Source organism: Monodon monoceros, unplaced genomic scaffold, assembly GCF_005190385.1.
Source record: "Monodon monoceros isolate NGI ecotype Baffin Bay Population unplaced genomic scaffold, NGI_Narwhal_1 Super_Scaffold_4, whole genome shotgun sequence".
Taxonomy (NCBI): Eukaryota; Metazoa; Chordata; class Mammalia; order Artiodactyla; family Monodontidae; genus Monodon; species Monodon monoceros.
Genome location: NW_021703781.1, coordinates 4,336,045 through 4,351,089, shown reverse-complemented (window position 1 = coordinate 4,351,089; position 15,045 = coordinate 4,336,045). Strand labels below are relative to the sequence as shown.

Genomic DNA, 15,045 nt, shown 5'->3' with positions numbered 1-15,045 from the left:
TGGAACCAGAAGGTTGATGATGCAGACTCCCGCTTACCTCACCACCAACCAATCAGAAGAAGGTCCACGAGCTGATCACACCCTCTTTGAACCATTGCTATAAAACTCCTCACTACTCCTTCCAGGTCAGGACACACAGTATTGAGGGCATTAGCCCACTGTGTCCCCCTTTGCCTGGCAAAGCAATAAAGCTCTTCTTTTCTACTTCACCCAAAACTCTGTCTCTGAGATTCAGTTCGGTGTTGGGCTACAGACGCCTGATTCGGCTTCACTACTAGGTATAAAACAAGCGACAAGGATATATGGTACGATACAGGGAATATAGCCAATATTTTATAATAACTATAAATGGAGTATAACCTTTAAAAATGGTGGATCACTATATCGTACACCTGCAACTTACATAATACTGTACATCGACTATACTTCAATTAAAAAAAAAAAAAACCCAGCCAAAAAAAAAAAGAACTCCCAGTTTGAGTTGTGACACAGTGACACATTTTTCTCTCCTTTCTTTGAGAAAGAATGCCTCTTCACTCCTCCAGTGGTGTGCATGGCTTAACCGACATACCCAAAAATTGGTTGCTAAATTAGCAGCTCTGTTTAGCCACAGGGAGAACACAGTTTACAATCAGAAAGATTTTTTTAAGTGATGAGCTAAGCTTTATTACAGACATTGGGCAAGGTTTTATCTGGCTTCTCTAATCAAGTGATGGTTTTGCCCCCTGCCCCCCACTGTTCTCCAGTTGACACACCAGTCACCATCATCCTCTCATGATTCTTCCCAGATACTTTTTACAGGAAGACAATAAGCTTCCTTATCAAGGAAATCAAGGAAGTCAAGGTGTGATGTCTTTCTATGTTTAATGTGCTTCAATGACCTTTCATTTTTTTCCTCCCTTGACCTTTTACCAACTTCGTTGGTAAAAGAGCTTCGTTCCTTCTGCGTTGTTTTAAAACAGCACACTTGGTTAATGGTGCCAGGCCTGCCCCAAGTGGCCAGCAATGCTAGTCTGGTCCCAAGGTAAGTGTCACGTTGAGGATACATCTTTAGGGCAGTAGAGGGTCCTGCTCCTCAGGGGAGGCCCTCTTTGAGCTGCCATGTTTGAAGGAAGCAGCGAAAGACCATTTCATCTTCCCTCCAGTAATTCTCCATCAAGAAAGGGCACATGAGCTCACTTTATGAGAGGCAGCAGCAAAATATTCTACTCCGTTTCAAGAAAGGCAAACTCCTAATTACAAACTGAATACACTCAGGGCTCCTTTACTGTTAAATACATCATTTACTGAATACTTGCTTTTCTCTGGGACTAAAAGCAGGCCGTTATTTCTCCCTTGCCTTTGGGACAATCTGGGGCCCTGTCAACGTTCCTAAACCGATTTGTTTCAGCCTGCTTTCCGCTGCTGCTCAGAAGAGGCACATCAAGTGCCTCTTGAGCAACTTCTGGCTGGTCCATGAAGCCACAGGTTTAACTCAACGCTGGCAATGCCCCAGGCCTGGGCAACGGTTCCAGGCTCCAGGCTGCCACGTGCTTTGTTTTGAGAATCCCCTCTGAGTCCCTTCCACCACGGGGACCTGTGACGCCGGTCTTGTGACTCAATCTGAGCTCCAGCAGTGCCTCTTCTTCTAGAATGAGCGCTCTGACTTACAACTTTTAAAGGAGCCGGTCCAAATTCCCTCTGAACACTACACCTCCAAGTCTAACTTTACAGTGACAAAACGGTAGAATCTCAGAAAAAATTCTGATCGGAGTGTAACCTCCATTCCCAAACCTCCTTGCTCCTTGGACCCAATGACGTTTTTAGCTAGCTTGCAACTTCTAAGGGTACCTTTTCAGAATGCGGCTGAAGTCTGAAGCAGATGGTAAATGGGACGTGGTGATTGTATGCGGGGGGTGCTTGGTGGGGTGGCGGTAAAGTGGGGAAGAAGGCGGTACTGAAAGAGTAATACAGCCCTCAGCTTTCAAATTTTTTCCCACCTCTGGGGCTGACGAAAGATACATTCCCAGGGCCTATCTGGTCACCTTGGCCAGCATGCTTTCCCTGGGGTTTTTTTTTCTGAGTAGATCTGATTTGGGCCAACAGTGGATCCTTGACGTAGCCACAGAAGACCTCAGCTTTGGGTGACCATGAGATCCAGGGACTGGCACAGATGGGACCCCGAGGCCAACACTGACCATCCGACTCCCAAGGAGGCTGGGGGAGCCCTGCGGTACGTTGTGGCAGAGGGCTGGCGTCAGGGTTTCTGTCCTCTTTTAAAGGGAGGTCATATCAATGAGGAAATACCGTGAGATCATATCAACGAGAAAATACAGTCAACAGAGCTCAAAGAGTACCTTGACTTTGACGACCCCATGGGTCTGCCAGATGTTCAGACCCATGCAACCACATAACCAAAGGAGGATAAGGCTTGGGTTGGAGAGGAGAGGAGAAATCTTCACCACGAACATCGCCACGTGGGAAGGTAAGTTACAGGAAGCAGCCGGGTCCCCTGGCTCCATGGACCTGTCCCCAGCCCAGTCTGAGGAGGGATAAAAGAGCTACAGAGTTTTCCCATTTCTACCCTTTCTGGGCACCTACCACAGCACACCTCCGGAAGATGCTGCCTTCTCCTGTCTAATATAAAGCAGTTCCTAGCGTTGAGGGGCTCGAGGCAGAGGAAAGGTGTTACCACTCTGAGGGGAGAGAATGCCGAGCCTGGAACCTCACTAAGACAGCAGGTGACACGGTGACTTCTCACCACGGTGCCCACTGGCCCCTCCCAGTGACCGCCACTAGGGCAGCCCGGTAGCATCAGCGATTGGGAGAGGAGCCCAGCGCCGGGCCGGCATCCTGGCATCCCGGAGCCACCTACCTGTATCTCTGCTTCACCGACTGTTTCTCTGCCGACTTGCAGGCGTGGCCCGCGTAGTACAATGGGAAGAATAAAAAGTTCCAGTTGGTGGCAAACCATGTCAGGGTGAAGGGAGCATCGAACTTCCTGAAGGTCAGCTTGGCGAGCTGGGTGGCACCGGCCCAGGAGGAACACACGCACAGAACCACTGCCACGCCCCAGAAGATCTTCTTGAGCTGCGCCTGGGAACATCTCCAGCAGCGAGGGCTCGGTCTCCCGCCCGTGTCGGTCCCCACCGGCGCCTGGGCCTCTGCCGGGCCCGGGGGGTCCCGGGGGCGCTCCTCCCCTGGGGGAAGAGAGGGGCACGGTTAACCGGGGCCTCCAAACGTCCACCGTGGCCAGGAGCAAGAGAGCAACCAACTGTCATTGTCATGGCCAGCCACCCGGGGGAGGGGAGGGGAGGGGAGATGGGGATAGGGGCGTGGACGCAGCTTCCTGAAACAAAACTTAAAGACATTTTCAGTGGTTTCCTTCTCCTCTAGAATCTTGACCATCAAAAGATGGTGCACGGGCTGGCAGCATCAGGACCATCCCCAGCCTGTTGGCAATGGAGAATCTCAGGAACCCTGGCGTCAGAATCTTTACTTCGAGAGGTGCTCTCTGGGCCCGTCTGGAGAAGGCGAAGCATTTCTCCAGAACACACGGAGTGGCTCAAATAGTTCACCAAGTGTCAGCTCACACGGAGTGATGTGCTACCCGGCCTGGGCAGTGCTAGGGGCTGCGGACTCCCCCCTGAGGAGGTCATAGGTCTTGACCTCTAAAAGCTCCCAGGACATTGAGAGAAGCTCCTCCCTGCCCGTTACTTAAGGGCAGGGATGCCAAGAGTCTCATCTTCTTTTGCACGGAGAGCCAAAAAGATCTGTCTCTCTTATTTCTCTATTTGCTCTTACTGACTTCCAGCTGATGGCCGTCAGTCCCACTTTGAAGTGTTACTTAAAAACCACAGCCTCGGGCAGCTGGTGCTGTGCAAGGCCTCAGACGCTCCATTTGAGAATTGTGTGACTCCTGGAAACCAGGCTACAGGCCAGAGCACGGCTGTGTAGCAGCACTGTTCCCACAGACCATGAGAAGGGTGGAAAAGGCGTTATTTTCCACTGTTTGGTTTTCATTCATGATTGTGTGCAGGTCAGTCCTCTGGAAATTTAAACAGAGCTGTAACTTGTATCAGATGTGACCGTGGATGGATGTGAATTTCCAGGGGACGGCCTACTTGCCTTTTATATGTTCAGCCAGGCACTTAGCTGAATGAGGGCACACAGTATAGGGGTACACGAGATGGGTACAAAATATAATGGCGTCAAATGTACTCTGTGGATTTTGTTTAAACTTAGCAGTAACTTAAATAGCTCTAATACCATGAAACCAAGTTTTATACATCATACTGTCTGAAATATAATAATCCTATGAGGAAAAATCCTGATTCAAGGTAGCCTATTATATAGGGATTAGCTAAGCCTATCATTAATTGACAGGTCTGGGTTTTTTTCTTTTTTTTTTTTGGCCTCACCTCGTGGCTTGTGGGATCTTAGTTCCCCGACCAGGGATTGAACCCGGCCTTTGGCAGTGAAAGCGCTGAGTCCCAACCACTAGACCACCAGGGAATTCCCTGGTTGTATCTCTTTTAGCCAAAGGTCATCCTAAGCCTTCGTGGCTGGCCAAGGAGAGATAATGTCTTTACTGACCCAAAATCCTTGACCCCATCTGTACTGTGCTTCTTTACCTGCTTTATTAATATTTAATCTCCCTCTTCCTCTTTCTTTCCATGTGTGTATATACCTAAGTCAGAAAGCCCTTGGAAAACCAAATGGCTGACCACCTCTGAACTTCCAACAAGTTGTCGGTTTCTGGCATGGGCTGCAGGGCAGGGAGAAGCAGAGGGGGCAAAAGCAAGGCAGATTCCTCCCCTTTTGTTTGATGCCCTCCCACCAGGACGTCTTGATTTTGTTCACAAGGAATCCCTACAACTTATGGCAAATTCGTTTTCAGACAGAAGCATGCACGTTTCAATTTATACACTGGCTCTCTGACATTTGGGGTGAGCCTCTGCAACCCTTCACTACTGGGATAATTTTCAAGCAGTGTTGTGGGTTGGCAGATTCCTCGACTACCAGCATCAACTATCAGAAAGTCCTACTGAAAAGATAATTACGGAGATGAAAAAAAAGTCCACCTAGAAAGGCAACGCAGTTTCACGGTACTAACTGGCCATTTAAGAAGGGAGTCTGGAGGAGGTTGAAAAAAATTCAGGCTCACAGTGTGTTTTTTCATCTAGTTTTGCATTATGGCAGATTAAGTTTTAAGTTTTAAAACTTAAAGGATGAAGCGAAGACTGATGCTATGTTGCTGTTACAATGAAAGAGAAAAATCACCAAATCATGTAAGATTGTACTGTTAAAATGCTTTTACAGATTTGGATAAAAGAAGTTATTCTCTAACTTTGTAAGCTCTCTGGCTTATTTGACCAGGGGAATACTGATAATACACAAACAAAATAAAGACATTTTGCGCTCTATTATTTAAAAATAAGATAGAACGATGTTTCCCAAAGTGTAATGCAGTTAACAGGTATTATAAGAAAAAAAGGATCCCACAATCAGAAAAGCTTGGGAAACACCAGGTAAGCCAGACAGGTTCCTTTGCTGTAGGAGTATTCAGGGCTAATGGATGTGGTGGATTTCCAAAAGGCAGCTAGAGAATGTGTGCTTCCCATATTATCTAAATGTAACACCTGTGATAGGACTGGGGTCCCTTGCAACACACTTTGGGAAACACTGGACTAGACCCATAAAGAATCAGAGGTATCCAAACCTAATTCATTGCAAACTTTCCATTTCACCACACCGAGTCTCTTATAGTAATAATCACTTATCAATTTCAATACCCACTCATTCCTAATAATTCTTTTAAACTAGACCTACTTCGTGTAAACTAAAAATATTCTTTACAGAATCTTTAGAAAAGTACTGCATGGAATGAATAAAAAGCAATGCACTGTATACTAATCTTAGTACCCAGAGATATCGCTGGACATTTTGCTGCACTTTTCCCAGTCTTTTTGTATCTTTGCATGAAACACACACACGCACACACACACACACACACACACTCACACACAGCAAAACTGGGAGCATACTGTATTTTCGGCCAGCAGTCATTTACCCTGATGCATAAGAGCATGGACTTTATAAATCTCACAGGGCTCTGTATAGTACGACGCAGCCTAGGAGCATTTCAATCCGCTAGGAAGTTGCCATGAAGTCTCCATCTGCCATGTGCCAAGAACTCTGGGCGGTCAATAAATAAATATAAAACATGATTACGTCCTGCTCTTCAGGAACTTACAGTCTATCTGGGAGTGACAAAATGGATCTATGAAAGAATTACAGAACAACTACAAATGGAGTGATTTGACTGTAACACAAATTCTAAAGACAGCACAACCAGTGTAGGCTGTGATCACAGCAAGAAGAGCCGGAGAAAGCGTAAGCTTGGCCTGGGCCTTGCAGTATAGAAAGGATGAGGAACAAGAGAAGCAAAGTTCAGGGTCAGGAACACGCCTGGTCTGCCCCAGGAGCGGTGAGGAAGGTGGTGAGATCTGAAATCCACCGTTTCCTTGGCCCACTGTGATGCTCAATCTTGCTTTGGTCAGACACGCAGTAGGAGAAGTTGCCAGGCTGGTGGAAGGGACTTCAGCAAATTCAGATTTTGGAATTTACATTCTCTAGGAAGTAAATATACATTATACATGCCCCAGTGTCCATAACAAACAGATAAAATTAGTTGAAGCATAGGTATAGAATGACATAATGAATTTGGTTAGCAGACGCGTTTATTCTCTGCGATTTGAAACGCAACAAATGCATCCCACCCTACCATTCTCAAGGTCACTTTCAACAAGCTGTCCAACTGATGCTCAGATTTCAGAGAGAAGGAATTACACTGGGGTGGGGGGTGGGGGCAGAATATCCATTCTCAAAAGCCTCTCATATCTTCCCGTGCAAGAAACTTTGGTTTACTTTCTCTCCCCTCCTAAATTAACAAGTCGAGGGATTCCTCTGTGCCTGGTATCTCTCTTGTATCACCCCTGAAAGAGGCAGTACAGAGTGCCTCGAAGAAATCAGTACTGAATGAGCCTCACGCTGTGTCCTGTCCCAGCTCCTCTGACTCTTATCACACAACTAGAAATACTGTTTATGTCACCCTCACTCACTAACATCCCCTCCCCACTAACAACCCCTCTACTTATGATCTTGAACTTTCCATCTTAACCTTGCACTTGAGCCAAGAGTTCTGGGCTCAGCGCAAAGTAGATTATATTCTCTGGCCCAATGGTTGTGCTGACAGATGCGGTCACTGCTGCCTCTAAAGGCTTAGTTTACGCCACTTAATTCACTCGGAAGCGCTGGGGGACAGGCGGGCTCTCCCCAGTTCTATTGCCAGAGCTGCCTCCACTGAGCATTTTGGAGAAAGGTGTGTGTGTGTGTGTGTGTGTGTGAAGGGGAGTGTTCTCCAGCATACAATGTATACTCCACGGCGTGCCAAGATATAACCGTACCTGTGCGTGAACTTCCATCCTGAGCTCTGTTCAGAGTCAGGCAATTTACTGAAACCATGTATTAGTCCTACCTGCAGAATCACACCTGATACTCCTCTCCTACCAGGAATCTATAAAACATATGCACTCTTCGGTCAAGCAGTACCTAGAGGCAATGTCTGCTCAGCGGAAGGAAACTCTAGGTGCTAATGGGTGAGCTGATCTGGTTTAGCCACTAACTCATTCTGGGACCCAGGCAAGTCCTCTGTCTCACGAGCTGTCCATTGCTTTCTGCTGAGCAAATGATGAACTGGGGGCTTTTTAAGTTTATTTAGTGAAAGCCATTTCTCCAATGAGAAAGCTAGAACAATTGGAAAATTCACTCACTCTCAACTTCGAGTTCCCATAAAATGGCTCTTGCAAACCTCCAAGAGAACACAAATGTTTCTTTTTCGAGGTCCCCTGAGAATAGGGAGACCCTTGGTGACGCTCTCTGAAGAAGTGTCCAGGAAGTTTTGCACTTAGAAAGTGCAAGAGTCATGTCTTAGGGGTGAGGGACCCAGCGCTGGGCTCAAAGACCACCCACTGGCTGGCCTGGTCCCAGCCTCCTGAAAGCAGAGAGATAGCATTGTGTAGAGACCAGGAGAAGACACCTCCCAATGGCACCTCCATCAGTAAGATCTACACAGTTAATTTTTCACAGCTTTTTTTTTTTTTTTTTTTTTTTGCGGTACGCGGGCCTCTCACTGTTATGGCCTCTCCCATTGCGGAGCACAGGCTCCGGACGCGCAGGCTCAGTGGCCATGGCTCACGGGCCCAGCCGCTCCGCAGCATGTGGGATCCTCCTGGACTGGGGCACGAACCCGTGTCCCCTGCATAGGCAGGCGGACTCTCAGCCACTGCGCCACCAGGGAAGCCCCTCAAAGCTTTTTTGAGGCTTAATTTTCATAACCATAAAATTCACTTGTTTCAGGATTGCAATTCATGATCCTCAGTAAATCTACAGAATCATGAAACTATATCACCACCATCCAGTCTTAGAATATTTCCATCACCACAAAATGGGTCCTCATGCACATCCGTAGCTGCTCCCCATTCCCCCCGCCTCAACCCCAGCCAACCACAAATCTGCTTTCCATGTGTGCAGATTTCCCTCCTTCGTATATTTCATATGACTTTGTAAACTTTCACATCTGACTTCTTTCACTTAGCATAATATATTTGGGGTTCCTCCATGGCATACATAGCATGCGTCAGGAGTTCATTCTTTTTACGTCTGGGTAGTAGTCTATAAGGATATTCCATATTTTGTTTTTGTTTTTAACTTATTTATTTTTGGCTGCGTTGGGTCTTCATTGCTGCACACGGGCTTTCTCTAGTTGCAGCGAGTGGGGGCTACTCTTCGTTGCGGTGCAAGGGGTTCTCATCGCAGTGGGTGGAGCACAGGCTCTACGGGTGTGGGCTTCAGTAGTTGTGGCACGAGGGCTCAGTAGTTGTGGCTCGTGGGCTCTAGAGCGCAGGCTCCATAGTTGTGGCGCACGGGCTTAGTTGCTCCGCGGCATGTGGGATCTTCCCTGACTAGGGCTCGAACCTGTGTCCCCCGCGTTGGCAGGCGGATTCTTAACCACTGCGCCACCAGGGAAGTCCCATATTTTGTTTATCCAGTCATCAGTTGATGGACAGGGGTATAGTTTCCAGTTTTTTGGCCACTGTGAATAAGGCTGCTATGAACACTCATATATAAGTCTTTGTGTGGATATGTTTTCGTTTCTCTTGGGTGGACTAGTTAAATTTTTAGGCCACTCAGCCAACAAACATTTACTGACACCTACTGTGGGGCATAAGGCAGACACCCCCTTCCCTAGGAGAGCTTGCTCAGCCTGAGTGGAGGGGCTTACAACGTCCACATCATAGATGGTTCTGTGTCTCCAAATCCAACCCAAACAAACACAGTCGACGGCTGCTCTGGGAATACAGCCACCACCCTTTTATTTTTCTGGATTGCCCAGGGGAAGAGGGCTTGATGAACAATTTTCCCATTTGTTGACCACTGATGCATATGCCCGTGCAGGGCCCAGCCACCCAACTAAATAGCTTTTATAAAATCAGGAGCTTGGAAGAAAGCTTTTGTTTATGGCCATTTGCAAGTGTAATTCATCTCCCAAAAATGCAGTTCGGGTTCTGTTTATCTCATCTACTCATTAAATACTTGCTCAGTGAATTTATGGGTGATTGTTTTTTCTCAGGCAGTGATTTGGAGGAAAGGGAAGAAAAGGCTGTCTCGTGTATCAGGCCACCATGGGCCCTGGGTGTCCCCAAAGCAATCCTGATTTTACATATCCCGACCAATGATGTCCACCTGTAGTTGCCAGACCATCTGTTTGGATTCTTGGACTTTGGGTCATAAAATGTTCCCACTATTCATACATGTTGAGGCCTTAGCCGTGCTCCTAACTGGCACTTGTCCCTAGGAAAAGATAGAATCCACAGATAATTAAACTTGACTCTGAGTAAGGGAGAAGAAGGAGGGCACAGGGAAGTAAAAGACAAGTGACAGTTATTTTTTTTATTTTTTTAGGCCGTGCCACGTGGCTTGCAGGATCTTAGTTCCCCAACCAGGGAACTGAACCTGGGCCCACAGCAGTGAAAGCGCCAAGTATTAACCACTGGATGGCCAGGGAATCCCCCAAGTGCCAGTTAAACACACAGCATATATGCCATGTTCTCTGCCAGGAGATTATATACCTTTTTTTAAAAACCTGTCTTAATGTTGGAGTGTGACTATCCTTGCTTTGTGGATGGGACAGCTGAGGGTCTGACAGTTACTCTCCCAAGGTCACAGACTAGTGAGGGACTGAATGCAGTTCCAAGCATCTGTCTGACTCCAAAGCAACCAGAGGAATGCAGAGCATCCTTAGTCTTCCCTTTGGAAGTTGATCAGGGCCATGGTGCTGAACACCCCAGTCAGAACTGCCGATCACTAAAGAGGGACTTCAAGATTCCAAGAGGACAGATGCTGTTTTTAAATTTGGAACATCCTGAGTATGTATGGAACTCTGGGCTGGGACTCACCAGCATGGAATGAGGGCTGTTATGAGATGAGTGTCTGTGTCCTCCCTCAGTTTATGCGCTAAGACTGTAACCTCCGGTATGGCTGTATTTGCAGATGGAGCCTCGAAGGATATAATGAAGGTTAAATGAGGTCATAAGGGTGGGGCCCTGATCTGATAAGGTTGGTGGACTTATATTCTCCTGTCTTCTCTTTGTGCACATAGAGGGGAAGCATGTGAGGGCACAGCAAGGAGGTGGCCATCTACAAACCAGGAAAAGAGTCCCCACCAGAAACCAAATTCTCCCATACCTTGATCTTGGACTTCCAGCCTGCAGAACTGTGAGAAAATAAATGTCTGTTAAGTCATCCAAGCTGCGGTACTTTGTCATGGCAACCTGAGCAGACTGACCTGAGGGTATTACAGAAGGGACTGTGCTGTGTTTGTGAAGGTGTGAGGCACAGACCGAGAGCTGTCACTGTGCTGGACAGGGTGTGGTGACGAGCTGTGGATGACTATTTACTGTGATAACCCCTTAGGAGAAGAAATAATTCCCATATCATAGCCAAGAGAAGACTAGAACGACATGCTATGTGCGATCCTAGATCGGATCCTAGAACAGAAAAAGGACATATAGTTAAAAACCAAAGAAACCCAAATAAAGTATGAACTTTAGTTAATAAGAATGCGTCAATATTGGTTCATTAATTGTGACAAATGTACCATACTGAGAGAAGATGTTAATAATAGAGGAAACTGGGTGTGAAGTAGTTAACAACTCTTTGCAGTGTCGCTGCAACTTTTCTGTAAGTCTAAACTATTCTAAAATAAAAGATATATTAAAAAAAAGAAAGAAAGAACTGCCGCAGATGACTAGAATAGAAATATCAGGTACTACCTTATATTTGTCTGCCTTCTCTGAATTGCTTAAGTCTTTGTTGTCATTCCTGGAGATCAGTGTGTAGAGATAGAAGAAAACCTGGCAGCTGCAAAGTTGTTTTTAAAAACCCAAATTCTTTCCCTGGTGTGGATACAGAATTGGGAGGTGAATGAAGGCTGCTTTTTGCGGGGTGGAGTGGGATGATGGGAGGTTTGTCCGAGATTCCCCGGAAGTTCCACCCGGCTGCAGAGCTAGTCTGAATCAGGCCTAGATCTGGTCCACTCTCCTGCCATCACCACCACTCTAGTGAACAGACACTTGTACCGGCCTTTCTGCCCCACTCCTCACATCCTTAGAGGTCCCCGAATAACTCCCAATGTCCAAATCACAGTGCCTCTTGCAGTGGATTTAAGACAATTCTGGAATGTTCACAGCCCAAGGCGCACGTGAGAACGTGACTGGATACGGGTAAGCTTGAAATAAATGCCCTTTGCGCCTTGAGGGAGGGAAGAGGCCACTTGGGAGGGGAGCAAGGGCCTGTTTCGACCCGTGGTCTGAAGACACCTGGGCTGGAGGGGATCAGTTTTAATCCCCGTGCCTGCCAGTCGTGGCCTGTTCAGCCTCCCGAAGTCTCACCGTTTCCACCGCCCGCCCGGGCACATGACACCTCTGTACACAGCAGACGCTCACCAGGGACCGATGAGATATTCCAGCGCTGCCGGTGACCTGCACACAAACACCGACACAAGCACACACCCCTCTTCTCTGCCATTTCTATTTATCAGAGGATATGCCCTCAAATCCATGTGGTGGGAATCTGGCTGCCATGTCTCACGGGGAGAGCGGGGCTCAGGAGGGCACACTGCGTGCAGCACGGCCCCCCAGGAAGCAAGGGGTGCGTGGAGCCTTCCCCCCTGGAGGGGAGCAGGGGAACAAGGGTGATATTTTAACTGGTGGCCTGGGGGGTTACACAACTCATCCTGATGCACAAAGCATTGTCTTCTAACACATCCTGTTCTCAGTGGAGTCGTGTAACGTACACCTGTAAGGCAGGACTGAGCTTGTGTGAAGTATGACAGATGTCGTCCTCAGCTTCACTCCTCCCCGAGGGCAGGCCCTCTGCGTGGGCTGAGCTCATGCCGGGCAGAGAGGCTTCGCTGTGGAAACGCCTGCGCCAGCCCCAGGCAAAGCTGAGAAGTGGCATGCTCCTCTTTGGGATCTTTCTAGACGGCTTTTTGTACCCCCGTCGTCGGGGGGGCCGCTGTCTGGAGTCCTGTGCTTTCCTGCTGCTGAAGAGTCACAGAATCTAAGTGCTCACCTAGCTGGTCTTTCCCCTTCCTGCTCCAATGCCAAAGCCCACCCCTGAAACACACACACACATGCACACGCATATGCACACACGCACACACACACACACAAGCACACATACACACACACAAGCACACAGGCACATACATGCACATACACACACGCACAAGCACACGCATATGCACACACACAAGCACATATATACACACATGCACACACACATGCACACGCACACAGGCACATACACACATGCAGACACATGCACACCTACACACACGCACAAGCACACACGCACACGCATATGCACACACATGCACATACACGTGTGCACACACACGCCAAATTTCTGACTTGTCCTGGGTCTAACTCCCTCAGAACTCTGCTCTCTGGTTAGAGCTAGCCAAGGGTTTAATCAAATAAACCAAGCTCTGGTAATGAGTAAGCTACTTACTAGACTCATAGACTGTTCCTGCTGAAAGAGCCAATGGAAGATCTACTCTAATCCCCTTTCTTTTCAGAAAAGAGAAGCCTGGGCTCCAGCTAGTGGCGGAGCAGGACACAAAAAGTGTCCTGCCCCCAGGCGGGGCTCTTCCCCTGCACGCTCCCCCCAAGTGACACGGTGTCTTCACCAGTGAGAACGGGTCACTCGCCTAAAAGGCTTTTAAGAACTACATCTCTTCTTGCCTCTCCCATACAGCTCCTGCGAACACTGTCCCACCTCTGCGAGCCTTCCATCCATCACTTCTGGGAGACAGTGCCACATCATACATGACAAAGAAGATCCAAGTCAGCAGCGCAGGTCCTCGGCTTCCCTCCCCCGCAGCCCACATTTCTCTATGTCTTTGCCCTCATCTCTTCCCTTCTCCTTTGCTGGGCTAACCACCCCTTCTCTGGTCCGTTCTGCTCTCCCAGGGCCCCCCTCCCCCCTCCACCTCCACCTCCCCCGCCTCTGGCGGCGTCAATCACATTCTCCTGGGGCCACCACAGACTTGTCCCGGCACCAGCCTCCTTCCTCTGGTTTCCAGAACCGCCTGCTCTCCCCAAGTCCCTCCCCTGCCCCCTAAAGAGAGCATAACTCCCCCCACCTCTCTCCCTGCTGGACACCTTTACCTGCTTTTCTTCTTCTTCCCCAAACACTCACCCCTTACCATCTGGCTGGGGGACCAGCACCCACTTAAAACTGTTTCTACACAACCACATCCTTTGGCCGTACCTGATGCTCCACCACGCTTCCTCTTTCTTGGCTTTCTTCCTAGGGTCTCCACGATGCCCTAGGATCTGGGTTCTGCCTCCTATCTCCCTGGTGTCTGTGGCCAGCAGGCTTCTGGGCCAGCCTGTTCACCTCCACGGGGCCACCTCCCACCTGAGCTGTCACTCAGCCGCCACCACCTCTTTCTCCCGGGTCCTTGTCTCCTACATGCCACACCTGCCCTTGAAGGAACCGCCAAAGCCTCCCCTTCAACTTGTCTCAATTGGACGTCCCCTGTCTCCCTTGCTGTGACTGCCAATGGCATCTTAATCTTTATCATTTTTTTCTAATTTTATTTTTTTTGGCTGCGCCGCGCAGCTTGTGGGATCCGAGTTCCCCGACCAGGGATTGAACCTGCGCCCCCTGCAGTGGAGCTGCAGAGTTCTAACCACCAGACAGCCAGGGAATTCCCTACTCTCGTTATCAAGAGGGATATATTGTAACTGTCATTTCCATACCAAGACACTGATTCCCAGAGAGCTCTAATCATTAAACCAAAGTTACCTGCTCCAGCAGGAGTGGCGGGCCCCAAACCCAGTCCATCTAACTCCAAAGCCCTCATTCTTTCCGCAATTCTACATGTGGCCGGCCTCTTGGGGGAATTTACTGTCTTGTTCTCAACCGTTAATTCCAGTGCATGTAATTTTACTGAACATGAATTAGCAGGTTGTGAATACAGATGATCCAAGTAAATACTCTACTAAAGATGTGTTACTGGTCAATATTCAGGGTCTGAGTCCAGTGGGAATGCCAGGAAAGGAATATGAAAACAAGATGTGCCGTCCGACAGGACAGACGCCATCACCCTGGCTGGAAGTCCCTTTTCAAGCCTCGACTCCTACCTGAGGCCCAGCTGCAGACTCCTCGTGCTTTCTGGCCAGACCTGTGCACACGCCATTCCCTCTGCCCGAAAAAGCGTCCTCTCCCCTCCTTGCCTAACAAGTTTTCTCACTCCCATTGCAATGCCTCTACCTCAGATTACCCAGTTATCAGTCTCCCCGTAATACTCTGGCCCCAGTTCTGAAGCACAACTTACTGCCTTGTGCTGGATAATTTATTTATCTGTATGTCTCTTTCCCACTAGACTGAAACTCCCTTAAGAGAATGAAGCTAGCGTTGCTCCACCTTGCA

The 15,045-nt window shown here is 48.4% G+C and overlaps 1 protein-coding gene across 2 annotated transcripts in view; it reads right to left on the bottom strand.

Annotated features, from left to right (window-relative positions):
* The window catches only part of SLC35F3 (solute carrier family 35 member F3), a 293,367-nt gene that overhangs the window by 79,327 nt on the left and 198,995 nt on the right, over positions 1-15,045 (bottom strand). For both annotated transcript variants that reach the window (XM_029245779.1, XM_029245780.1), the window contains one exon: positions 2,855-3,179. In XM_029245779.1, coding sequence (XP_029101612.1) covers positions 2,855-3,179 — 325 coding nt within the window. The remainder of the gene's footprint in view (positions 1-2,854; positions 3,180-15,045) is intronic.